The 26466-nt window shown below is 35.8% G+C and overlaps 1 protein-coding gene across 1 annotated transcript; it reads left to right on the top strand.

Moving 5' to 3' along the window:
• The first annotated feature begins 1265 nt into the window (after window positions 1-1265).
• Window positions 1266-26427, top strand: LOC136817107 (serine-rich adhesin for platelets-like). Its single transcript, XM_067073445.1, has 24 exons — window positions 1266-2435; window positions 3573-3668; window positions 3861-4019; window positions 4333-4485; window positions 4973-5050; window positions 6140-6328; window positions 8674-8757; window positions 9497-9586; window positions 10199-10312; window positions 10881-10985; window positions 11134-11320; window positions 11927-12103; window positions 12409-12489; window positions 17974-18190; window positions 18654-18801; window positions 19274-19349; window positions 19619-19639; window positions 20323-20361; window positions 20668-20718; window positions 20994-21113; window positions 21736-21941; window positions 22391-22466; window positions 22952-23205; window positions 23509-26427. Exons 1-24 carry the CDS (start codon window positions 1497-1499, stop codon window positions 26425-26427), a joined length of 6579 nt encoding a protein of 2192 aa, XP_066929546.1. The 5' UTR covers window positions 1266-1496.
• Window positions 26428-26466: the final 39 nt, after the last annotated feature.

Raw genomic sequence — 26466 nt, forward strand, 5'->3', positions numbered from 1 at the left:
GGGTGTTTCAAAAAAAACGCCCCTATTTTACAATCTTTGACGTACATTTTCTATTCGGTTGAGCTGCTTGAATTTTTTTGTGAGTATTGTACATTTTAATTCCAAACATTTCTAACATTTTGGCAGAGTTACCTCAAATAAATTTCAAGTTATGAATATTCTCTACTACTTTTTGTGTTGTTTACAGTAGCAATTAATTGACGTCAAAGAAGAAGTCAAACCTTTACATTCTAGCTTTCCTATCAGCTGTAAAAGCCGTTTTAAAGTGAAATTGCAGTTTAATGAAAAAACAATGATAATAGGTTGTATAGTGCATTATATACAAATTTTACCTCATAAATAACTTCCAAGATGTTTAAAAAAAAAGAAAAGAAAATCTATGTAAAAAAAATACTAGTCCGGAGCCAGTCCCGGTATGGATCTTGATATTATCTCAAACGTAAGTAGTCAATAGTAATAATTTAGAAATTTTTCAATAAAGGAATTAATGAAAAAATGATGCCATTTTAATGTTTTAAAAATAGCGAGACAAAATAAGAGCGTAAAAACGAAGCGTAGTTTAGTTCCTTGTTCCATAAGGGAAAATTTAACTATGAAAATCCGTGAACAATGAAAAATTGACGTCAGCGGAATTATCATAAAGTAAATGTATAATTTTCACCAAAGGTAAAAAATAAAATTTTAAATCTTCCCTAATAAAAATTTCATTTGTCTTTGTTCAATAGAAATTTGTACGCCAAAAATCGAAAAAATAGGCACGTTGTTTTTGACACACCCGTAAAATTTTGGGCAAAAGTTTCGGTCAGGGATAAAAATAATCGGGTAAAAGTTTTGGTCGGGTGATAAAATGTCGGGGAGAAATTTCGTCGGGGAAAAATTTTGTCGCACCCCCTCAAAATTTTCGTCACTTTCCCCGACATTTTTTTCTCCCCGATAAGGTATAGCAAAAGTCAGTCTAAGGAGAAAGGGATGGTTTTCGTGTAGGTCCCGTCCACACATATTTTCGCCAACCCTAGTACCCCGCCCTAGAGTGCCTCCCCCGTGCCGAACAAAGAAGGATCAAATTCAAAAAGGGAAATTCCCATTAGCCGTGTGTCTGGAAACTCCAAGATCCTGGCATAGACGAGAAATGTTGTGATTACCCCCGTGATTTTTCGCTCTCCCCCGTAAACTAAAATTATTATTGCAGAAGACCTTGGTGCACGTGGTTAGAGTCTCTGCGGAGGTGCAAAAACATAAACAAACCATAATGGGGTCATCGACTACGAGATTGAGCCTGACACTTTTTAAGACTTTGAGGAAATGGTTGATTTTTTTGTCGTTTTGCAAGATTATGTCAAACTTTTCTTCAATGATTGATGGAATTGAAGAAATCTATCGTGAATTACGAATTGCTGATATACTTAGCCAATTCATTTCGCTCATATTATGCATCTAAATAATATATGAAACCTTTTTGATTTAGATAATAGCTATTTTTCCATCAATGCTGAATTATGCCTTCAACAACTTCAACAGTAAACGGAACAAAGAAGAACAGTTATTTATCTCGTGTTTTGTCTGTCAATGGAGGAAGTAGTAAAACTGAAAAATCTGATAAAAATACGGTCTCTAGCAAATGGGATAATGACAATAATAACAACAATCCTTTCGCATCTCGAAATGGGAGTTTTCGACGTAGTAGCAGCAAAAATTTAAAACGAGCAAATGAAGAATTGAGAAGCCATGTTACAAGATTAAAAGCTGAAATTGAGCTGGAGAAAATCAAATCAAAACAAACCCATAGAGATAAAGTAGCTGATATTAAACGAATGAAAGACCAGTATGAACGGGCAAATAGCTTGAGTATCGAAGCAGTTACACAAAAAATGAAGAACTTAAGTGAAGTAGAAACAAAGAAGTTGAAAGAAAGTCTCAATCGAGATAAAGATGCTGAAATAAAACAGATTATAAAGTTTAAAGATGAGGAAATTAAAACTTTGCGAAAGTCAATGCATGAAGAGACTGAACGTTTAAATCGACAACTGCAATATGCAACCAGTAGCTCTTCCAGAAGAAATAGGTTTGGAAATGCACCGAATCATGATGATAATGAAATTGGAAGACTGAAAATTGAACTAACTAAATTAAGCAAAGAAAATGAAAATCTTGAAGACAGATATTCTGGACTGCTCCTTGGAATGAATCAAAAAAATGAAATGATGAAAAAGATGAAGGTTGACCATGAAAGAGAATTACAGAAAATTTTACGACAAGCGAGAAGAGAAAATTCCCAAAGTGTCTCAGAATTGCAAACTTTACGAAAATCTTTACAAGATAAAGATGCAGAGATCTCACGTCTGGATTCTTGTGTTTTGAAAGTCACAGAAGAAAAGGAGCATTTTGAAGAGAAATTTGACAAAAATGTGCTGTTGTCGAGCTCATTTACAGCTGATGTAAGTAAAATATAATGTAATTATATGTTGTTATTGTTACAAGGCGGTGTCAATTTAATATTACCCCAGAATCGGCTGTTTGATTGAGATTTGATTGAGTTCGACAATCGAATCGCAATTATTCGATCGCAGTGGATTACATTCGATTGGTTCAATTGCAATTTTCATTCGAACTTGACACGGGCTGGATGTTAGTGTTAAACCTGAAACAACTAACTTTCCTGAACCAAAAGTTTCCAAGTTTCACAAAATTTTTGACATTTTAGCAAATTTCTGATATTTTAGAATAATTTTGGACATTTGAGACAATTTTGAAAGCTCTTGCTCTGCCAATACTCCTTTAGGTGAACGCAACGGTCTTTTACATAACCAATACTCCACACTTCAAATGATGCAAGTAAAACAAGCGGGGAAATTAGATATTAAAACTCGCGAAAAAGCGTGACATTCCTGACTCCACCACAAAACTTTTAAAATTGTATTTTTGGCAGAGAAACTAGTTCCAATTCTCCATTTATTTTCAGCTGTTTTCTGGCTTATTCGCAAAATTAAATCCACGCAAAATTTTTCAAAACTCTGACTCGCGAAATTAAATCCAGGAAATTTCGCAATTAATTTTCTTAGCTTGCGAAATTTAATCCGGTTAAGTTATTGCTCTCTACAGGATGCAATTAACGATTAATTGCTCTCTTTGAAGGAGCGTCAAATAAGAAAAAATAACTCATCGTGCGATTATGCTGCAAATCTTCCCATGTGTTTAAGTTCTATAAAGTATTAGCCTGAGTATTAGCGTATATGGAGCAGATAATTTCCGGCCTGAATGGATGGAGTAATTTTTTACACCAGATTTCTGTCTATGAAATTTTTGGAGACTCAAAATTTCCTCCTTCATGTTTTGCTTGTCAAAAGCAAATCCACTATAGGAACTATGTAACAGTTTGAAGTTACCAATTGCAAAATTAAAACTCAAATTGAATATGATACTATACCTAGAAAGCACTTTCATTAGCAAGAAAGAAGAAAATTAAATATGTCACTAACTCAAACTCCATGAATGGTTACTAATCTATTGTACATATAGCAGCCTTATAAGTTACCAAATGTTTATAGCTAATGTGATTAAACTTTTTACTGCAGAAAAACGACCACCCTCGAAGCTTGCAGTCAAAGAATGCTGAACTTAAAAATCAACTAGATGCGGCATACTTGAAAATTAGACAATTGGAAAAGGATGTAAGTAACAATGTATATATTTTTTAATTATCAGAATTGCAAATAATTTGCTCTTATTTAAGTGATTTGTATTGCATCAAAGTTGAAAATTTCCCAAACAAGACTTTCTAGAATGAATTCTTATCGCTAGTTCAAAAAATATATTAGAAACTCTAATTAAAATATAACTCTAATATATCACCTTTATTTAAGAACTTGAACTCGACTGGTAATCATACATTTGACTTGAGTAAATCCTTTCGATTGGACAGCAAAGTGAAACAACTGAAAACAAGAAACTCAGAACTGGTAGCCATTGCTAAAAAACTTGAGGAAAAAGCTAAAAATGTCCAGATTGAATTTGATGACTATGTAAGTTGAATCATTCCTTGAAAATATGTAATATCAGCATAAATTCAGCATGAGTTTTCTTTCAGCCTCTTTTTTATATAGAACCCTATTTTTTGAACATCCTCTCTTTAGACTTCTAACTAGAACTGCGATTCCCTCTACTGTAAGGCTGTATGATATAAAGTACTCTAATTTGAACCTTCTCAAACTCGAAGAACATTATTGACTTCTTAAAGAATAAAATTAGAGAGTTTCAACACTTCTGTTTTATTTTCCCATCAAAATCATCAGTTGATAATCTGGCAATTCACTTGCCTCCTTCCTTTTTATATAGAGAAGAGATGTGGAAAATCAAGAAGATAGTAAAGGAAAGATCAAGGCATCATTCTCAAAACAAAGAGCCAAAGATTTGACGGAGCATGCACGTGCAATGTTAATAAAAGAGCAAGAAATTGAAAAATTAAAGCAAAACAGTCCTCGAATAGAGGTAAGAAAATGAAAATTCTTTTAATTTTATGCTATGAAAAAGCTTTTATGAAGATAAAAAATGAAAAAGAGTCAGGGAATCTGTTTTTTAGAATGTATCTTTTTCTGTTCAAGACCCTTCAAGAGAAGTTATCTACCTTCAGGGAAGAAATTTTCACAGAAAATTTTTTTGTGGAATTTAATTTCACGCTTTTTTGACAAATCTGCGAAGTTAAATTCTGCAAAACACAAATATTTTTTGGATTACCTCTAAAATTGGTCTTTTTAGGGCAAAATACGAAATAGGCCATATTATGAACAAAAAAATTCTCTCAACCAAAAAATTGAATTCTGCGAAAATTCCAAATTTTGAGCTGTGAACCCCAAAATTCAATTTCAAGAAAATTTCTTCCTGTGGAAATTTATTCTTTTAATGCAGTTTCTTGATACCTTATATTTTTAGATGTATACATGATCTAAATTGTATTTTCACTTTTAATTGTAATTAGGAACTAGAAGCATCCCTTCATTTATCAGAAAAAGAACGACTCCGTTTGGAGCGGCAACTCAAATCTCCACCCATAACTGTAAGTTTAATTTGCTCTGGGCGATGCCGGGCAAATAAAATAGTTCGTATGCTTATTATATCTGTAATGACATGAATTTTTATAAAGTAAAAAGTCAAACTTAAAATTTTTGAAGTTACTTTTAGTGGTTCAAAAGTTATAAGCTTCTAATGTCAAAACTCGCCTTGGAAAGTTAAAAACTGTTGATGAGAAGTCTCGAAGTGTAAACTAAATGTTTTTATAACTTTTAATAAAGCTACTAGAAGTATAATATCTAAGTTTTTAATAATGTGAATAGATGCGTTTATCTAGACAACTTAAACCCAAGCATTTAACCCCTTTTAAAACTAAAATTCTTGGAATCATCGTAGTAACGGTGTAGAGATTCGCCCATTCGCTCAATCTATCGCAAACTGAAATTGTGTTCTAGCTGTCTGAATATCAAAATATCTTAGTTGCCCTAATACAGAGTATTGATATTACGAACTTAAAAGTACTTCAACAAATTCCTTATAAGCTCTCATACGAAAATAATATATTGAAACTTAGTCTTTCATGTTCTTCTATCTTTACAACTTTTGATAAAAAAATTCCTTTGTAGTTATTTACACGAAAAAGAAAAGATAAGATATTTAGCAAGTCTTATCTTGTGCTTTTCTTTCTCTATTTTTTCATTTTAATATTTTCATAGTGTTTTTTATACATGAAAATTGGACCATGTTGGGAGTTAAGTATGGTATATTTTGAGGGTTATTTTATTTTAGGCCTAAAACAAGATAATCGTGGAGATGCATGCTGTGTATTTTTTTGTGTTTGAAATTATTAGTATATGTAAAAAAATCCAAATTTTCATTTGATGTTTATTTAGCCTTTTTTGATTAACCTTCTTTTTTTCATCCAAGTTTGATAATTATCACATCGCACTTTTTTTCCTTTTCAGCCTTTCACACTCATTTTTCCACCAAAAAAGCCTTTCCCGAAGTTTAGCATATTATTAGAAGAAATTGAAGAAATGACACAGAAAAACTGACAACATGCTTCAGATCCAAATAAGAAGAACTCCCCAAAACTTCAAAATCTTTATTTCAAGTTTGTGTTTTCATTTTTCAGCCAAGGATCTCAGAAGAAGAATACAACACCTTAAAAGAATCGAAAAATAAAATCGTGAAAGAATTTTCAGACTTTCAACAGCTTCACACCTCATGTCTACAAATCAAAGAAGACTTGTCGAAGAAATTGAAACTGCTGAAAGAAATTAATCAACAACTAGAATCAAAAGAAGAAGAATGCGTTGCTCTGGTGAGTTGGGGAATTCTTTTTTTAGATTATGTGTAGAGTTAAAAGATAGTGATATCTTGCATTTGCAGAATAGATGTTTAATTTTGATTTATCAAGTTTATTCAAAACTTTGTGAAAAGCCGTCAGCGCTGAGATGAGTGTTCTTAAAACGTTCAAATTTAATATGGAAGAGAAATCATCTGAACCCTTTCTCAGTAGCTGTTTTCAATCGGGTTCCACCCACGTATCCGCGGTTGAAGGCTACCAACCAAAAAATTGGCTGCTGACCACTTGACTTTTATATAGGCCGGGACCAAGCTATATCTGTCACCTTTGATCGAAGTTTTTTTGGAATTGGTACCCGAGAAGAAGCCATCGCAATGTTAAAAATTAACGTCTAACGGCGCTACATCATCAAAAGTATTCGAGGAAAAGTAGATATAGCGCTCTCGATGCATTTTTACCGCTATTGAGTAATGCCGCCATTATGGTACCAATTGAAAAAAACTCTGATCGAAAATTTTGTTGGTTTGAGTAGTTTGGTCCAGGGATATATAAAGGTCAGTGTTGCTGACGTATACTAACGGATTTCCGTGCTTCTTATACTACCTGCGGTTTTGAAGAAGACGACTGGGATTCAGACTAACACAATATCTGCAATTATAGACTTTATTCCACTTATCATAATATGAGACCTCTTGAAACAAAACTGCTCGTTAGAAGCTAATAATCTATGTATCAAGTATTTCAACAGAATAGATGAATGCCATCCGATCTCAATAATTTTAACTTATTCGCTGTATGCTACTTGGATTTGGTTGCTTCACAATTAGTGGTTCCTTAGCAGGCTTAGCGGAAATTGGGCTTTTCCAGAAAAATTTTACTCCCACTGTTGAGGATATTGATTTTTTGAAGTATCGAACCCCCCTGGATAGCCTACTTTATTAGTAAAGACCCCCTGGATATCCACCTTTAAAAATATGCGCAAGCCTCTGGATATCCTCTATTATAAAGATACTTACCCCTGGATATCGTATTTTTTACTTGAAAAGACACTTTACCCCCTGGATATCCGATATCCTCGACAGGGGGCACGGACTATTTCTGGAAAAGCCAATTGATGCTTGAAAAACTTGATGTTGTCTCTAATATTCCGAGAGAAATGTTTCAGGTTTTAATGAGTGGTAAGCTTTTTCTTTTCGCCAATCAACATGTTAATGGAATTTTTTTTATTTTTGCCAAAAACAGCTTACTCGTGACGTAATAAGTGGAACTGTTTCCAACCGTTTTGAATTACGTTAACTTTTTCATACTTTTTTTAAAAATAACAATTTTTATAAGAATGAAAAGTCAAAGCCGGAGAACGAATTAATAAAAATCTGAGCCTGATATTTTCGAACTCACGCTTAAAATACTAAACCTTTATTAGTTTTTAAGTAAAATGACTAAAATTTGCCGTAAAACTTATAGATAAAAAATAGCCAAGAAAAACAACAGCAAAAATTTACTGGTTTGTTTTAAAAAAAAAGTATTATCTCTTGAAATCATGAAATTTTGTCTGGGTATTATATCACTATTTTGGTAACGATATTCGCTACTCAAACTTCTCATCGTATCTCATATTTAGAGTATATATAATTCAATTCTGATCGGTTTAAAGTTTGTCTTCCGAAGCAGGTAGCAGCTGTATTTTATCAACTTTTTTTTCTCGTTACTCTATTTTAGTCTTAGAATTTTCTTTCAATCTCATATTTTTTCTCAGCCTAAAAAGGGTTTTTCTAAGGTTGTAAAACAACAGTATACGTGTATAGTATATAGATACATAGTTAGATTGAAGAGATTTTCGTTTCAACGATTGACCTGAAAATTCTGCTTAGATAATTAATTATAACGAATGGCCAGTTAGCTGTGTGCAATTTGGATGCAAAATTTCGAGTAACAACAAATAGACCTAAAGACCGGTATCAGGCTGATTTCTAATCTCATAACAGATCATCCAGGATCATCCATTCTGCGCATGCCACGCTCTACTTTAAAGGGATATGATGAATTTGGCGATCTGACCTGGTTGTTCAGCCAAAATATTCAAAACCGCCTTTTACTTGAAAACGAAAGTGAAAGCGACTGGGTTCTAATGTTCATTGTTGTGATTGGCTTTGAATTCTGCTGCGATTGTTTTGTTTTAGCCGATCGCTGCGCGCAAAGCTAATTTAACATTAATCCCAAAAAAGATCAAAGCGGTGCGCCAATCAGGGCATGTTCTCTTACAAAACTATGGCTTTTTCGAGTGAATACGTGCCAAAGCAAAGTAATCAGAAATATCTCGGAGACTAGCTGGTTTCTATTTCCCTTTTTCTTTCTACTAGAGTAAAAGCTTGATGACGACACAACAAGAGATGGGTTTCTTGAAACGAGAAATGGCTGAAGAACAACATCGCCATCAACAAATCGTATGTACAATTCGTCGTACTCGATAGAAGCTTTTTCAGGTTTTCTAATCATTATTTTGTCAAATGTAATAACACCCCTGGCTGTGGCAGATGAGATGGATTTTTATAATTGGTCACTTAAAGTAATAAAAATGACGCGTTCTTTAGAAAAAGTAACAAAACTGTTTTATTACTAGCTAACGACCTACCAAATAAAATAAGAGCTTGTAAAAACTCTCGTCCCTCCCCTGGACAATGCTCTAAGGATATTCCTCACACGAAGAACTCGCTCTTCAAATCCACGCTCCTTCCAATGTTCCATTCAATTCTAAGATAGCTGAGCCGGTTGGCCGTGGATCCCGTGAAAACAATCTAAAGTGTAAAGACTAACTAAAAAGTCCTAGATTAATGGGCTATCCACGTAAATTATCGCCTCTACCCATGCTGTTTGACATTGGCGAGTTTATGTATCGGAGGATATCGAGGGCGACGATGAGTCGACGTAAAACAAAATCGGTAGTTGGTGTACGGCTCTAAATCGCCTTTGCTCATCTAAACAGTCGACGGTATTTTGGTGTTTTACCGCCGTCGAGCGATTCTTGCGACATGTCAACTTTGTTTTATACTGTTTTTTTCGATTTATCTCGAATACATAAACTAGCTATTTGGTCAATGTTCTACGATAATGTCCTCATAAATAATTATTAGAGGATTAGTACCAGTGATGTTGGTGAATCTTTGTGAAATTTAACTCGTCTAGAAAAAGCAAAACGAAATCCAACGATTAAGTCTAAAGAATATGGAGGAAGAAAATGAAAAATTGTCACGCAAAATTCAATCCATGATTAAGGTAATGTTCATTCTTTTCACTTTTAATATTTTTACATTTTCAAAAGGGCAAAAATAGTCAAAAAGTAAAAAAAAAAACATTGAACGATTCTTCTTCCCTCGAACTTTATCACTTACCGATCCTCTTTGAAATGGGAAGGGGCTTATTTTTCTGCTTGTAAAGAAATATTACCAGAGCTTATCAATAAGCGGTATCAAATGATCCATAAACTGCTGACTATGTATAATATGCTGTCACACATAGCCCTCTACCGCCATCCTTAAATGCGTTTTTGTATAATCGAAATCCCAGTTCTGAAAATCTGTGGTATACTATAATTGAGTTCTAACCCAACTTTCACTAATTCGAACTTCAACGAAATTCGAGTTTTAGTTCATGTCGATTGAAGTCTAATTTAAGGGTAACCAATCCTGAAAAAGTTTTCTTTTTTTCAGAACAATCTACCTTACATTAACAGGACTAATCTTTTCAGGAACTTTTTATAAATTTTTGCGATTTTGAGTGTCAGGTCAAACCAGAAATAAGTCTCACTAAAAGCACCACCTATACCATACCCTTGTACTGCGAATTTCAGTTCCGTTAGTTTCCAATATTCTTTCATTTTAAATACAGCTTGAAAAAGATTTTGACATTTTGAAAAATCGGATGAACGAAAAAGAAGAAGAATACAACCAACTATTTTCTGAAATGGAATATTGTAAACAGACTATATCAACTTTGAATAAGGTAAGCTTTTGAACAGCCAACAGAAGTGAAGGGAAATGCGGGTGAAAATTTATTGTGGGGAAAATACTATGGAATCTCTCACTATAATGTCCAATTTTGCAGCGAGGTCAACTCTCTCTAATTCGAACTTCGATCTTTAAAATCCTTCGAACAAAATCTCAGTTACCATCAAGTTTGTTTGTTTTACGAGATCACGTTTATCATAAACCAGATCGACAGAGTCGACTTCTATCTGAACTTTACTTCCTTATTATTTTGATGGTACTAATTCCAGTAAAATAAACTAGAGGATTCCTACATCTCGAAATTCCTCACTTTCCTTTTCAAAAAGTATATGAAAACTCAAAAACAATGAAGTATATTTGAAAGTTTATAAAACTATAATAAAAACACATGGATACGTCCAAAGACATAATGATTCCTTGGTCATAACTTTCTGTTTGTTTCTTTTCTAAAGAGGACTGTATCTATTATTGATTCGTTGCGTGCTCAAGAAAAGTCGACAATATGGTTTAGCTTCTGTAAGTCATTAGGAAAGTGTTATCAAAAAGCTATAATACTTTTTTAGAAACTTTCACTTCATGAAGAACGCCTCGAGAATCTCTTACTTGAGAAGACAGATGTTCAAAATAGACTTGTTGAAAGAGACCTGGAAATCGACAAACTTCATCAGGTAGGCGCATGCGTAATAAATGTACACGAAAATGATACTAATAATTTGTTACTGAGATAGACCCTCAAATTCCACTATGACGGATTTCCTCCCAAGTTACATAACCTCGCAAAACCTAAGAGAACTCTATTCTATTTTTCTCTCCCAGGAACTATCCGATTTTCAAACACACCACGGCAGCGAAATTTCGGACATGCAGCGTGAACTGCATGAAGCTTGCCAACAGAATCAATTGTTACGGAAGACGGCATTACAACTCAATCAACAAATTAAAGAGAACACTAATATGGTGTTTCACTCGGTTGCCGTACAAACGAATTCTGATCATCACAATAGTAAGTTAACATACAGTTTGTTGCAAAACAAAAACATACAACACTCCTTTTTTTTACAAGAACAATTTTAATAGAACAACGAGGCTCAAAAACATCAGAAAATAAGAACAACAAGAACAAAGCCTCCAAATAGGAACAACATAAGAACAGTTTGAGTCTTTTAAAGTACTGAAAAATAAAGACAGCCCCGCCTCAATGAAAATGTGTAGCCATAGACGTTTAACCATTGAGTTTCAAGCTAAGGAAACTCATTTCTGATGACATATCTAACCTAGCACTTTTCTTTGTTTCTGTATTTTAAATTCCATCAAATTCTGGCGGAATAATTTTTTTCTAATCATATCCGATGATATAGGAGATTAGAGCATTTGGTAATACCAGATTGGGTTGAGCCTTTTGATCTTTAGTGGTCGAACAAACTACATCTAGCTCTGTAATTCAAGTCTGAGAGATGTGGAAACGGGCCTTTATAACACTTCACAGTAAATCAGTTCTCAACTCGAAATTGAAACCCCCTGATAAAAGCGACGTTTGGAATGGAAAGTTTGGAACGAGAAGTGACCAGCTCAGCCCTGAAATATGGTTTCTTTCTATTCTTCATTTTAGACAATAAAATTTCTTCCAACCATTACCGTTTATCTGACAACGTGTTCGATTCACCAAAAGAACCACTCATGGCTTCGTCAACAGCCAATGAGAACACACCAAATAATCACGTGACCATTAAAATAACAAAACCTGCCGCGGCGTCATCAGTTGAAAATAGCGAAATAGAGGACGAAAGTAAGTTATGTTTTTTGCAACGACCATATATAATGTAGATAATAAAGTTAGACTTAGACTGAGCTGAATTCTTACATCGTAGAAACCGTTCTCATTTGGGGAAATGGTAGATTCTATAAATTTGAAATTCTCTGGAGTCAAGCTCAGAAGGGAACAAAGAATGAAGAAAGACACTGTATGGCTTCAAAGCGATATTATCGCGTTTCAAACGTTGAATAAACAAGCAAAAGCTCAATATAAATAGCAATAATCTCAAGTTTCTATCTAACTATATAGTATTTCACTAATTTTTTTTTATGTTGTAGATTTTTCGATTAAATCCGACAATTTGATGGATTTTGCTGCAAAACGAATCGACGAATTGGCAATTTCACAAAGTGATGCCAGTAGGTTTTATTTTCTTTTTACCACGATTTTGGTTATGTCATAGGTGTGTACTGCCTATATAATAATAATATAATATTGTTTTACAAATTCGCAGGCCACCGTGCGGACACATGGGCCTCTATGAATCGCTCATACATTTTGGGTTAATTATTTACATTGTTAATATAGACAGGTATGCAACAATAGTGACACTTTCAATCATATTCAAACTTTTTAGCTTTCCAGGCCACACTAAGGGTCTCTTTAAATTCTTCCACTGAGGATGAGTTGACTACTTTAGAAGGCAAACTATTCCACTGCTTAATGCCCCGATAGTATAGGGAGTTACTCTGCGGACCGCGAACACCATCGTTCCCAAAGATTACTACTAATTCAGAGTCGTGCGTTCTCATAGGTCTCCCTCGCTGGTTACATTTCTTAGGGATGCAAGATTTGTCATAATAGTTTAGATGTTTAAAGATCTCAACCATGTCACTTACCTCGCGTCTGTATTTTAGACTAGTTATTCCGATTCTTTGCATTCGATTTTCATAGCTTAGCTGTCCACATGTCTCAACTGTTTTAGATGCGCGTCGCTGAACACCCTTCCATCAATCTCGCGTGTTTTTTCAGTTTTGGTGACCAGATAACCTGGGCGTATTCTAAGTGTGGTCTGACAAATGTTACGTACAGTTTTCGAAACAGTTCTGGAGTGAGGTACGTGAAGGTCCGCCTGATAAGACCAGCCATGAAATTAGCTTTTTTCACACCTGATTTGATATGTGTTGGTCAAAGGAGAGATTCTTATCGATGATAACACCAAGATCTTTTTCGAATGATACACGTTCAAGAATTTTATCCCCTAGTGTGTATTCGTGTACATGTTTGATATTATTTGGCTTTCCTAGGGTTAGCACATGACATTTGTTAGGATGAAAAGTTAATAGCCATGTTTCGGACCACTTTTGTAGTTGGTTAATATCGTTTTGTATTACTAGTGCATCCTCAACTGATTCCACTTTATTGACGAGTTTGGTGTCGTCAGCAAAAAGGAATAGTTTTGACTTAACGGATTCTGGTACATCGTTGATATAGAGAACGAAAAGGGTAGGCCCTAGGGCACTACTTGACGTACTCCACTGAGCACTGCTTTTTGCACCGATTCAACTCCGTTTACTTTGACAATCTGGGATCGATCCTTCAGGAAGTCTTTGATCCATTCAAGCAACTTGTTTTTTATCCCATATGCTTCCAATTTGATTAGGAGACGTTGATGAGGAACTGAGTCGAATGCTTTTGCAAAGTCAAAGTATATTGCGTCTACGGCTTTACCGTTTCCAATATCTTCGGTGCAAGCATCTAGGTAGTTTAGTAATTGTGTTACAGTTGACCGGCGGTTGACGAAGCCATGTTGTTTGCTAGATAGTTATTTCTCTTGATCAAGATATGTCATAATATGGGTTTTGAGAATCTTTTCCATTATTCGGCAACTATAGATGTTTAAACTGATTGGACGATAATTTTCTGCTATGTTTTTGTTTCCTTTTTTATAGACAGGTGATACGTTTGCAAGCTTCCAGTCCTTCGGAAGACAACTCTCATTGAAAGGTTTTGTCATTATCAGGAAAATCGGTTCTGCGATGTATTCGGCAAGCTCCTTGAGCATCCTTGGGTGAAGCTCATCTGGGCCGAGGGATTTATTTGGATTTAACTTTTTTAGTTCTTTCCTTATAGTTTCAGTGAGTATGTTGATCTCAACTTCTTTATTCGTCCTAGAATCAAATTCAGGGAGCTCCTCGAGTGGCTCACGCGTAAAAACACTACAGAATTGGTTCTGGAGGATGTCAGCTTTACTTTTATCGTCATACTTAATGGAGTTTTCGTCATTTGGATTCTCAAGCAGAGGATGGATTCCAGATCTTGCCTTAAGGTTACTACGTATGTATTTCCAGAATCTTTTTGGGTTTGTTTTGGACTGTTCGCTGATCTTTTTCTCGAATTCTCTTTTGGATCGAGTCAGGGCTCTTTTGGCGATATTACGGCTTGTTACATACTCTCTTCTATATCTTTCAGTGTCTTCATCATGTAGAGAGTTGATCCATTTTCTATGTGCTTTTCGTTTCTCATTAATTAGGCAACAAGTGTTTGAATTTAATGGGCATTTGCCTTTTTTGATCTTATTTGACAAGTCTTTGTTGTTCTTGTTGGAAGTTGGCACATAAAGGTTTCGGAGCTCGATCATTTGCTTTAGGAACAGGTCCCAGCTCTCATTTACATTTAGTTCTACTGACCGCTGGATGAAGTTGGTGGACCAGTTTATTTGGCTCAGATGGGTTCGCATTAGGTGGTAGTTAGCCTTGTTATATTGATATCTATTTAGTTCATCCTTGAGAGTGAAGTAGCCATAGAATTTAAAAAAGAGGACACTATGATCACTGAGATGGAGTGGGGCAAGATATTTTATCTCAGAGACTTGGTTTTCTTCCCCTGTAAGAATGAGATCGAGTGTCGATGGCCTATCGGTTCCACGTCGGCGTGTTGGTTCGAGGACATGTTGGTATAAGAAAGAGTCTCTTAGAGCATCGAGAAATCTTTCCTCGTTGCTATCTTCTTCGCATGGGGAAGACCAATGTTTCCAATCGATCTTTCCGTAGTTAAAGTCTCCTACAAGACATAGGTGAGTGTATTTTGGGTTTAAGCAGAGATCTTTTATGAGCTTGTTCATGTTCTTGTTATTTTCATCGTAGTCGTTTGTATCGGTTTTGGTCGGGCTTCTATAAAAGCAGCCAAATAACATTGTGTCTTTGTTCTGCATTGCTATTTCTATCAGGCAGACCTCTTCAAATCGAATTTTTGTTTCTATTTGTAGGATAAGGTGTTCAAGAGTGCTAAATTGCGTGGGTTGCGTGGGTGCGTGGGTCAATATTTTTGCGTGGGTTAATATTTTTGCGTGGGTCATTTTTTTTGCGTGGGTGCGTGGGTCAAAATATTTTTTGTGTGGGTCAAAATTTTTGCGTGGGTCAAAATTCTCTCTGTAATTCGAAAAAAATGCCTTCCCTTGAAATTCGAACTGGTCACATCCAAAATGTTGGATGTGTTTTACATAACACGTTTAGGTTTATTTTGTTTATTTTGCATAGCTTTAGCTGTCTTTTTATAAGAGGAAGCTTTATAGAATATTTTTAGAAGCTTTAAAGCTTCTTATAGCACGCTTTAATCTTTTGGGTTTCCTTTGAGTGTTAAAGAACAAAGCAAATGGCGACAAAATCTGAAAATTTTTCTACAAAAGTTATATTCATTAGGCGACCGATTACTAAACAATTTAATCGTTGTCAATTATTTCGTCCACCCCACTTGTAATTTCTTTGATTTAAGTACATTAAAGGCCTTAAGTAAGTACATAAGTACTTAACATTAAAGGCCAATTTAAAAAATTGGACGAAATAAAGACGCTGTACTTTTTTTCAAAGCAATAGAAAAGGGAGGAAAAAATTAAAGTTATAGTGTTTATTTCCATGACACTGGAATCCTGAAATATAGCATGCTAAAATTCAAAAGTGTGATCCTGAAGTGTGTCTACAAAAATTAGACGGGTGTGTGTTGATTCTGTATAATGTTATAGTAAATAATATAAACCACAAGGTGTTACTACATAAAAACTGTGTGCTTTTGTTTAGATAGATGTATGTAGATAGATAGATGTAGATATATACACAACACATTTTTGTATAAGATAACTTGACAATTTTAATTTGACAAAAAAAACGTCTTAGCTAACTCGAAAGTTTTAATTTGGTAAAAAAATCGAGTTAGCTAAAAAATCACCAAAAAAATAGTGACCCACTCAAAATATGACCCACGCAAAAATTTTGACCCACGCAAAAAATTTGACCCACGCAAAAAATATGACCCACGCAAAATTTTTGACCCACGCAAAAAATATTTTGACCCACGCACCCACGCAAAAAAATTACCCACGCAAAAATATCGACCCACGCACCCACGCACCCACGCAACCCACGCAATTTAGCAGACTCGGTGTTCAATGGAGTTGTGAACTAGTATTATAATTCCTCTTCTTTTTTTCATTCCAATATTTGTTTTATATGGTGTGGAGTAATTTTCGAAAGAGTAGTCTTGATCTTTTCTCTCGAAGACTCGTTTGGTGTTTACCTCAGTGATGGCAATTATATGTGGTTGTTCTGCGATTACCGTTTTTAACAGTTCATTTTTCTTTTTACTTGTCATTTGGTCAGCGTTTGTGTAAATTATCCTAAGTTCTCTAATTGTTGGGGTTGTTTCTGTAGGTTTGTTCATGTTTTGGTTTGATGGGTTTTCATTTGAGCTATCGTCGTTATCATTTTTGTTTGGCCTTATTGGCTGGTTGGGTTGTTGTCTGTTACGTTGGTTTGGCTGTTGTTTAGTGTCGTTTTTTTGTAAACCTTCTTTAGGTCGAATCCGTTTTTTGAAGATCCTCGGACTCTCCAAATGAACTCATTCGTGGTGAGATTACGATTTCGGTCTTTAGCCTGCCGGGACAGTTCTTTATAGCATTCGCGGTCGGATCTACAGAGGTCTTCCGTGATGCTCATGCCCTTATACTTTTCGTTTCCCTTTAGTGACGGGAGATTTCCCATTAGCTTATCTTTATCTTCCTCACTATTGAGGCATATCAATAGTGGACGGTTGGGCTTCTTCCCTATTCTAAAAACTTTCTTTATCTTAGAGGTGACATGAAGATCTTTTACTAATTGTTCACTCCATTCACAGTCCCTAGTATGATTGGGTGTGTCACTATTATCACATACCTGCTCTTGCTCTTTCATTCCATGCACAATGATGTTTGTACATCTTCTTCTCTTCTCCATCTCGTGGGCTATCTCTTCGTCTCTTGCTTGTTTTATCGCAATCTTGATTCCGTTTGTATCACTCGTCTGCTGAGAAAGACCAGATTTGGTGACTTCTGAATAGGACTTCAAAGCTTGCTGGCATTCATCTTTTATCGTTGATAGGATACTGTATTTGAATTCATCAAGTTTTCTTTCAAATTTCTTTTCCGCAAACTCAAGTGTATGCAGGCCAGGATCAGCTTTAAGATCATTTTTCAAAAGTTGGAGATCGGCGTCTTTGTCCTCGAGCTGTTTTTTTAGGTGATCTTCGAACTCTCGCAATATACAATTCATGATTTTACTAAACGCAAAAACGTCAGCTGTTCAAAACCTCTCGTGACTTCCCTTTTTGTTTTGAAATCGTCCTTTTGGTTTGCAGTTGACAGAGATTTACTTCATAGTCTATCATTTTGAACGAAATTTTGGCCAAGGTCAAAAGGGACAAGTTGGAGTTTTTACTAGCTCTTATTTGATTTGGTTGGTTAAATGACCAATTAGTGAAGTATCTTGTAAAAACTCCAAGGCATCTCGGTCAAAAAGGGGCCAAATTTTCATATAAAATAACAATGTTTTTCGATGCCAGCAATTGTATTTCCATTTCTTTCTTATCTGAAGCTTCAATCAGTGACGCTCAACCACCTCCGCCTTTCATGTCAAACATATCTGGTATCACGTCACATGATCATGACGTCATCAAATCACGTCATGACGACGACACGGATGACGACGTTTCATCTGTCGAAGAACTACAATGCGATGATGAGAACGACGCTTTGCCTCGTAAAAGATTACCGGAAGAGGAGATTGAAAATCAAGATCTACAGTTGAGAAAGTAAGACTTGTTAGCTGAGCATTTTAGCATTTTTCGTTCTATTTGTTGTTACAATATAAACGTAATAAGTTCAAGTTGCGAATGCGGCTTAACGTATATTATTAGTATTTTAGCTTACAATGTTGTGCTTTGAGGTATACTAAGGTAAATACTGCCAGTTGATAGAACGAGGTAGATCAACGTTATCTGCCAAAATAGGATAATCGGCTATACTTAAGTTTATGGAGTAATGTGAATTTTTCAACTTGTCACAGAAATAGATGGTTTTAATGAAAGCTCTATCTTTGTGTTGATTTGTTCACCAAACAAATAATGATATAAGTTTTCTTTGCATAATCGTGCATTAAAAATTCTCACTCTAACTTAAATTTCGTAACCCTAAAAAATAGCGTCCAACTTACGTCCATTAGATGGGCGTCCAAACAACGTTGTGTATCAACCTCCTTTTTTGTCTATTTTTCAGTTTGGATGATAAAGACGACTTCCCGGTCAAATTATTCCAAGCGAAATACACATACGACCCATCATTATATTCCCCCAATGCTGACCATGAGATGGAGTTACCATTGATTGCTGGTCAATATCTTTACATCTATGGTGATGTTGATAAAGTACGTACGCAATTTTTTTATACGCAACCCCAATTTACATTCTAGCTCTTTTTCTGATAAATTTGCTTTGATCACCCCTTATATTATACCAAATTTTAGGCTTATTGGGTCGAGGTCAGATTATTTAAAAAGCTTTTATTTTACGAGATAGTAAAAAAACTGGCTGATTTCAGGGCTCGAGTAGAATTTCGTCCCGGGGGCGGGGGTACTTAGGCAAGTGAAGGGTGCGGGTATGTGCCGTCCTTAAGGGTGCCTTTTTGGGACCCTCAAGTCCCTGTAAGGGTTGGAGAAACCAGAAAATTAAATTTCAGTCCCAGTAAGGGTCGGAAAATAGGAAAATTTCTACTTTTTGCTCCTTGAAAGATCAAAAAAGCACAAACCCGTCAGCCCGCAACCCTAGTACCCCCCCCCCGGAATCTCGGACACCTTCCTGAAAGAAAATTCTCCTTTATACGTTATTTCTTTTTCGAAGGATGGGTTTTATATTGGAGAGACGAAAAATGGCGAACGAGGTCTAATACCGTCCAACCTTATTCAAAGAGTTGAAGGTTAGAATGAAACTTTTTTATCCTATCAATCTTTTAGCATTCTTGGGGACCAATCAGATTTGGTCTGAGAAAGCCAGTTTGGGTGTGTGATATCTTTATTCCCCGGCTGAAGTAACAATTTAAAACTCATTGGAAAGTATTTTTTGATAACCTTTTGATAATCTTTTGGTAGCCTCGTTATTTTATACCCCAATAATTGAAGTAAATTCTCCTCAACTCAAATCAGATGCTATATTTATTTAACTTTATATTTTTCATTTCATTTTTAGACGAATTTGCGATCAACGAAGGTATTTATCTTATTAAGATTTCATACAGGTTTTAGGCTTGTATCTCTCCTTACTTGGAAATACCTTCTCTTTTTCTCTTTTTCTTTTCTTTTCTTTCGTTCATGTATTTGTACTTTTGAGGACGGTAGAGTGTCTGAATCGATTTGGAATAACCCGCAATTCTGACCTGCAAAACAGAGGACGGTAAAAGTGCTGGTTAACCGTTGTTCTCAGCTGGTCTAGATCTAGTCAAGCTAGAACCTTACCGTCTCCGTCGCAGAAAAACACACATACATAAACTCGCTAATAAGCATTTATACACACAACTGTAATGACTTCCATTGCTTCTTCTAAAGTATGCAACTTAAACAACCAATCAGTTATTTCTGAGTTTATGTATCGGACGATATCGAGGGCACGAAAACAAAGTCGATAGTTGATGTACGGCTCTAAATCGCCTTTGCTCACTTAAAATGACGACAGTATTTTGTTGTTTTTACCGTCGTCGAGCAAAGTAGACGGTGATTTTGGAGGCATGTCAACTTTGCTTTATACCGTCCCCCTCGATTTACCTCGAATACATAAGATCGCTATTGTAAGAGCCAGAGTGACGTAATGCTAAAAGACATCGCCTGAATTCCTACTTTCAAATGTTTTTTACTTTGACCCATACATTTTACGGTTCCCATATTTTTTTTCTCCAGACTTACCATTTGATGTTTCGGACTCTGACCTGAGTGAAGGTTTGTAACTATTTTGTGTCATATATTTCATAAACTTTACGCGATCCCAGAAATAATCTTTGAGCGAAAAGCTATGATGTATGAAGTGAAATTTTATGTGATTCTTCCTACCTTCAACTTTAAGTCCCCTACCTTGCCCAGTTTTCACAAAATTTCAAAACAAGTTCATCTAGCATGTTATCATCTGAAACAAATAGCAAGGAGGAAGCAGGAATTTTTTGTTGTCAACTTGGTAACAATACAGCGTTCCAACAATTATTCTAATTTTCTCGATGAAATGAATTTGTTTTCTCCTTTACAATTCAGTTAAGAAGAAACTGCAGCAAAAGCAAAAGGACATCGGAAGCCCTTTGGCTGGTAAATTTAATAATTAAATCATCTTAATCTAAAAAATATAATAAAAATTTAAACCCGATAAATTGTTGTTAAATAATAGCACTTAAAACTAAATAATTCATCATTATCTTAATATTTTAAAGTCTGACCTTATTTAAACTAAACCTCGTACCAAAATTATAAATTAAAATCATAAACGGCTTGTTTTGCATCTTTTCACCACTGTATATACACACTAGAGTCACTTTTTCTTTCACCCAATGAATTTTGAATCTTGAGATGTTTTCCGTTTAAAGCCGAATACCTTGCAAACACAAACCGACTAAAAGCAAAGTACAATTACCACAAACATGGCCAGCCTGTGACGTCATTGATAGATGATCGTGATCTGATTATGTCATTGGATACAAGCAAAGGTAACTAACATCAAATTTTTACGAATATCCAACCTGGCGTCACATGAAATCATAATAGATATGATATTTTTTTCAAGGAACTGATTGCACTTCAATGTAAGGCCAAACACTAAAACGTAATGGACCAAAAGAGGGGTACAGAGTGTTGGGTGAGATAGGCCATGTGCGTATTCTTATCATCAACACGCCCTTTCTCCTTCCAATTCAAATTATTTTTGTCCAACTTAACAAACATCGGAGAGGGTAGTGTAAAGGCTGATTCCCTTGAAAAATGTTTTTGATGCCTTTTTGACGCCATTTGAATGAGTAAATTACGGAATGCTCGGAGAGTTCCTCTTAAGTCAAGCTAGTATGTCAAGAACCACAGAGAAAATAACTGTTGATGGTGACTGAAACGAAATACATTCTTAGTCCGATCTTAATGCTTTTAATTATGGCTGCAAACTCCACTCAAAAAGAAAAAAAAAGAAGACTATATATCAACGGAAAGTTTGTAGACCTGACGAATACCTCCACTAAGGAGGTCGAAATATTGTTTGAAATAAAATTTATAAGAAGAATGACCATTTGAACGTACATTTAAATGACTTGAAGACTATATTTTACCATATTTTTATTTTAGATAATTTCGTCGAAGTTCCATGGCCTACAGACGTTGAAATTGAGCGACAAATGGGTGATAGTGTAATCGTTAAATGGAATATACCAGTAGGAATCAATACTAGAGACATTCAAGGCTATTCCATACAAGTAGACGGTGAACACAGACAAACGGTTTTAGGATCGGCTCGTACTAAAGCGCTTATATCAAATCTCAATTTGGATAAGGTGATTATATCAGGCGTCAGAACAACGTCTATTCTAAGGGCTATAACACTAAATTGTCGTTGAAACAACGCTTGGACCTTTATTAAACATATTCGTAAACTCCAATTCTGTTCTGGCACTGCAAGCAAGACTTTGAAGTCTAAAATAAAATTTAGATTTTCTTAGTCAAAACATTTTAGTTAACACTGGGCTGCGGTTTGGATGTTGATTTCAATGGTATTTCTTTAGTCACAAAGTCTCTTTTTTAATATATTACGACAGACAGTTCAATATCGAGTTGAAGAATAAGCTATAAGCTATAAGCTATGGCATAAAATCTATGACGTGAGTCTCAGCAATTTCATGTCCTAGATTCTATACCTTTTAGACCGTAATTTCGAAAATAGCCCGTAAAAATCTCACATGGATCCCGTACGTCGTAAATAACTTTCTACTTTTGAATTTTTCAGGTGACACGTGTTTCTGTTTGTACGGTAACGAACGACGGACGAGAATCGGACGACACTGAATCCAGTATCATCGTCGGTAAGCTTTTCTTCAAGCATGGTACACAACCATTGTATAAGTAGTAAGTCTGCGACCGCAGCTGGAGGCGACCCGAAGGCTCCTCTTTCGATAACTATCTACCTGAAGGTAGGGGAGGGCGGCACTCTTTTTTCTTGGATTCCCCCACTTACCCCTTTAAATTGCTGAGCGTCAAGCAGAGAGGTATCAAGTACCATTTTAGTACTAAATTACAAAGTCGATTTGACCCACCCAGGGATCGAAACCACAACCTTGCGCACCTGCAGTCGTTTATAATCATACGGTGTATTAATGTAATAGGTGCGAGATGGTAACATGATAATTGTTACGGGACCTAATATATTCCGTATTATACCCCTTGCTGACCGTGTAACTAATAGTATAATGGAAAAATGTCATTCAGTTTATCTTTATTTTCAAATCTCTCATAAAGAATACTTTGGAATCCCTTCTTGTTTGCTATTTGTTTCTTCTCTACCACACAGGAGGATCGCAAGTAAATGGAACTACATTAGCACTGGACAAAGATCTCAAACCCAAACCTTCCAATACCAAACTTGTTCGTCGTGCAAGCGAAGATGAAATTATCGCCAATTTCTTCGAACAGTTAAAGAAAGTTGTGACTACTGCCACCAATAAATCTATATCTTCACCCCGCCCATTATCAATGGCGTCACCAAGATTGCCAGAGCCAGAGGACGATACTAGGCCACAGCAAGATCAAACAACGTCAATGGAGGTATTTAGAATTACTAAGTTCATTTGGAATATATTTTTGAGCCATTCCAAATACTATAACTACGCAACTTTATATGTGCAACAATATTTACAACTTTGATAACTATATTTGATTCAGCATATAAGGCCTGACTAAGAAAGTTTTGTAACTGGATAGTTAAGAACGTATGACCAGGTTTGCGGTGCTGAAAAATCGGCCAATCTCCTGTAAGTGCCCTTTATGTTGTAAGCAAATTGGCCTCCTTTTGGACGAAATTTAAGAAAAGTCCTTCTCCATTGTAAGCTTTTGTTCTTTTCTTTTCAGCAACTCAAGCAAATCGACGGTGACGAAACACATCCAATGAAACCTGATTTGAATTCTGAGGACGACGAAAAACCGAGAATTCTCAACCCAGAAAATCAAAATAAACCAAGAATTTATAACCCAGAAAACGAAGAAAAACCGAGAACATTCAACCCCGAGAATGATCCCGACTTTCAACGACTTTCATTACCGGAAGGTGAACGAATCGTTATTTCTGACGACGAATTGTCGGTCATTATGGAAGAAACGGAAAGTAACGATGACATTTTAACATCGAACAATCTTGATATACCGAACCAACAAGCGCGTGGATTACGGGCTAGCCCGGACGGTGAAGAAAATACGGAGATATCAAATTTGATTCGGGCTAATCAGCTGCAAGAAGATTCTTACGAGTTAATAACCGAAGAAACATTAGAACAGAAGTTTTCAAAACGGCAAAATAGTGAGCCAGTACATGAAGAAATTTTCGAGCAAATGTATCAAACGAAACAAGAGCACCAACCAGCGGATTTACCGTTATTTGACTTCCAGCCTCCGGAAACTAACACTTCAGAGGCTTTGGCTGAGAGCGATGAAATAACCGATGATTCGCCTAGTATGAACAGCGCTTTAACAAAAAAGACTGAATTTGAACAACGTATAAACGAGTCTTTGAAACTACTTGATACTGGAGAAATAAATAACCGAAAAACTATAGATCCTAACCTACTGAGTCACCAAACTGATGAAGATTCGTTAGGCTCAATAGATCAGGGTATAACGAAACGAGACTTATCACGTGATTCACCGACGAATTCGATAATTGAAGATTCGATGGGAAGAGATAGTTCATCAAGTAATGAGACATCAAATCTTAGAAACAGTGAAACTTATGATTTCGGCGAGGATGTTGACATGTTATATTCGGAAGGCGAAGATTTATCTCCGATATTATCTCGTCAAAATAGTATGAGTAAATCTTCGCGACAATCTAACGAACATTTTACACTCAAAAATAATAATAACCATTCCAATGTTACGATTCGTAAAGATCAACACGATACCCAGAGTGAAAGCCAACCTGAAAGCGCGAAATCTACCCCTAGGTCTAGGGGTAGTAGAAAAAGAAACTCTTTGATTGATACACTATCATCAGCTAGTCATGAGAAAGGCAATGCTATTGGAAAACAACCCGGTAGTTCACAATCAACTCCAAGACTTTTATCGGGGCGTAACTCTATTCTCGATTCAGAAAGTCTTTCGATGGGTCTTCTAAACGATTCGAAACGAACAGACGATAGAAATTCGATCAGGATCGATAAAGAAACCTCGAGTTTAAATTCAACACCGAGGTCTATATCTAAACATAGTAGTAAACGAAACTCGGAGAATGAATTTTCTATAGACCATAAAAACGAAAAGTCGACTCCCCGATTACTATCAAGTAAACGAAGCTCGCTCGATTCCGATTTCTCCGATTTACTTCCACCAGACTCAATACATTCGCACACATCGAAAACAAGTGAAAATAACATTACCAAATCTACTTCTTCAAGGAAATCTTCTAAACGTGACAGCAAGAAGAATTCTGAGAACTCATCAGCGCAAGACTTTGATGCAATCGATGATCACGCTAAAATAAAGAGTAATAACTCCACGCCAAGACTTTCATCAACTAGAAGCAGCAAACGAAATTCTTTATCACTACTTGCGTCTGACTTCCCCTTAGAATCTTTAGATACCGCTCGCTCAGATGGTTCACGAATAAGTTTAGAAAGTTTAACCAAACAGCATGCAACCTCTGGTAGTGAAAACTCAACGCCTCGTGATACATCTGGAAGAAGCTCTAAAGATGACAAGAAAGATGAGACATCTCAAGATATATTATCTGCTCGTTCAAAGAAATCTGATAGTCGATCCAATAGCAAAAATTCGACGCCTCGAATCTCATCTGGTAGAAAGTCTGGTGAAGAAAACATCGATGAGCATTCTCAAGATTTATCCTCAGCGCGTTTGAATGCCTCTAAACGTTCTGATAAACTGAACAATCTGTTAAATGTTGAGAATGCTCCTTCACCACGTGATGATATCACAAAAACAAAATCTCCGAAACTTCCATATGACGTCACATATGGCTCGTTCGGTCACGGACAAAATGACACAATCGAATCCAACATGGAAGAAAGTACGCGGTCAACACTAAAAACCGAGAAAGAACAGTCGGTAGAACTCGGTGAATCTGACAATGAGGAACAACAATTAACGAACAGTATCTCTTCATCGAGAAAAGATGAAATCCGAAATTCCCTCCTTAAAGGGTTGAAAAATCAATTCAAGAAATCTGGTAACAAAAAATTATCAAAATCAAATAGTAACACCAGCTCAATCATTGAAGATATCTCATCACTCAAGTCTTTGCTTAAAGATAGTAGCCAGGCTTCGAATAAATCATCAATTAAAGATGGTAACAAAGTTGTACGCAGCCATTCAGAATCAAGTCGAAAATCTACTACCCTTCGTTCGGAGAAAGAAAAATCACAGTCAACAGAGAAAGACTTCTTTAGTTTACCAAGTAGCGTGCAATCTTCACCTCACATCTCTGACAAACGGAAATCCAAGTCAGAGAAGGAAACAGATTTACGTAAAAATTCATTTTCTTCAAACCATTCACGACCTCCTTTACAATCTCAACAGTCACGTGATTCAAAGAAAGCTTTTGATTCGCGCAAATCATCACGTGTTTCTCCTGATTTCTCGCAAAGCACTGACAAAGACGTTAATAGTTTACCGAACAGTATAAATGGTTCACCAAGACCACAACTCTCCAAAAAATGGTTTAATTCAAAGAACAACAGTCCTTCTACGAAATCTAAATCCGACCATGATCCCAATGCATATCATAAAGTCAGACACGCCGATACATCATTTCAAGTATGAATGAGCACGAAGAAAGTGAAACAGTACACAAAGCGGATA

This window comes from Clytia hemisphaerica, unplaced genomic scaffold (assembly GCF_902728285.1).
Source record: "Clytia hemisphaerica strain Z4C2 unplaced genomic scaffold, Clytia hemisphaerica genome assembly, whole genome shotgun sequence".
In the NCBI taxonomy this organism is placed as follows: domain Eukaryota; kingdom Metazoa; phylum Cnidaria; class Hydrozoa; order Leptothecata; family Clytiidae; genus Clytia; species Clytia hemisphaerica.

Excerpts from the sequence above, each read along its gene's own strand:
- LOC136817107 (XM_067073445.1), top strand. The coding sequence starts at position 1,497 with ATGCCTTCAACAACTTCAACAGTAAACGGAACAAAGAAGAACAGTTAT. Across the intron at positions 21,942-22,390 it reads CAAATCTCAATTTGGATAAG|GTGACACGTGTTTCTGTTTG; the intron begins GTGATTATATCA and ends TGAATTTTTCAG. Across the intron at positions 22,467-22,951 it reads TGAATCCAGTATCATCGTCG|GAGGATCGCAAGTAAATGGA; the intron begins GTAAGCTTTTCT and ends TCTACCACACAG.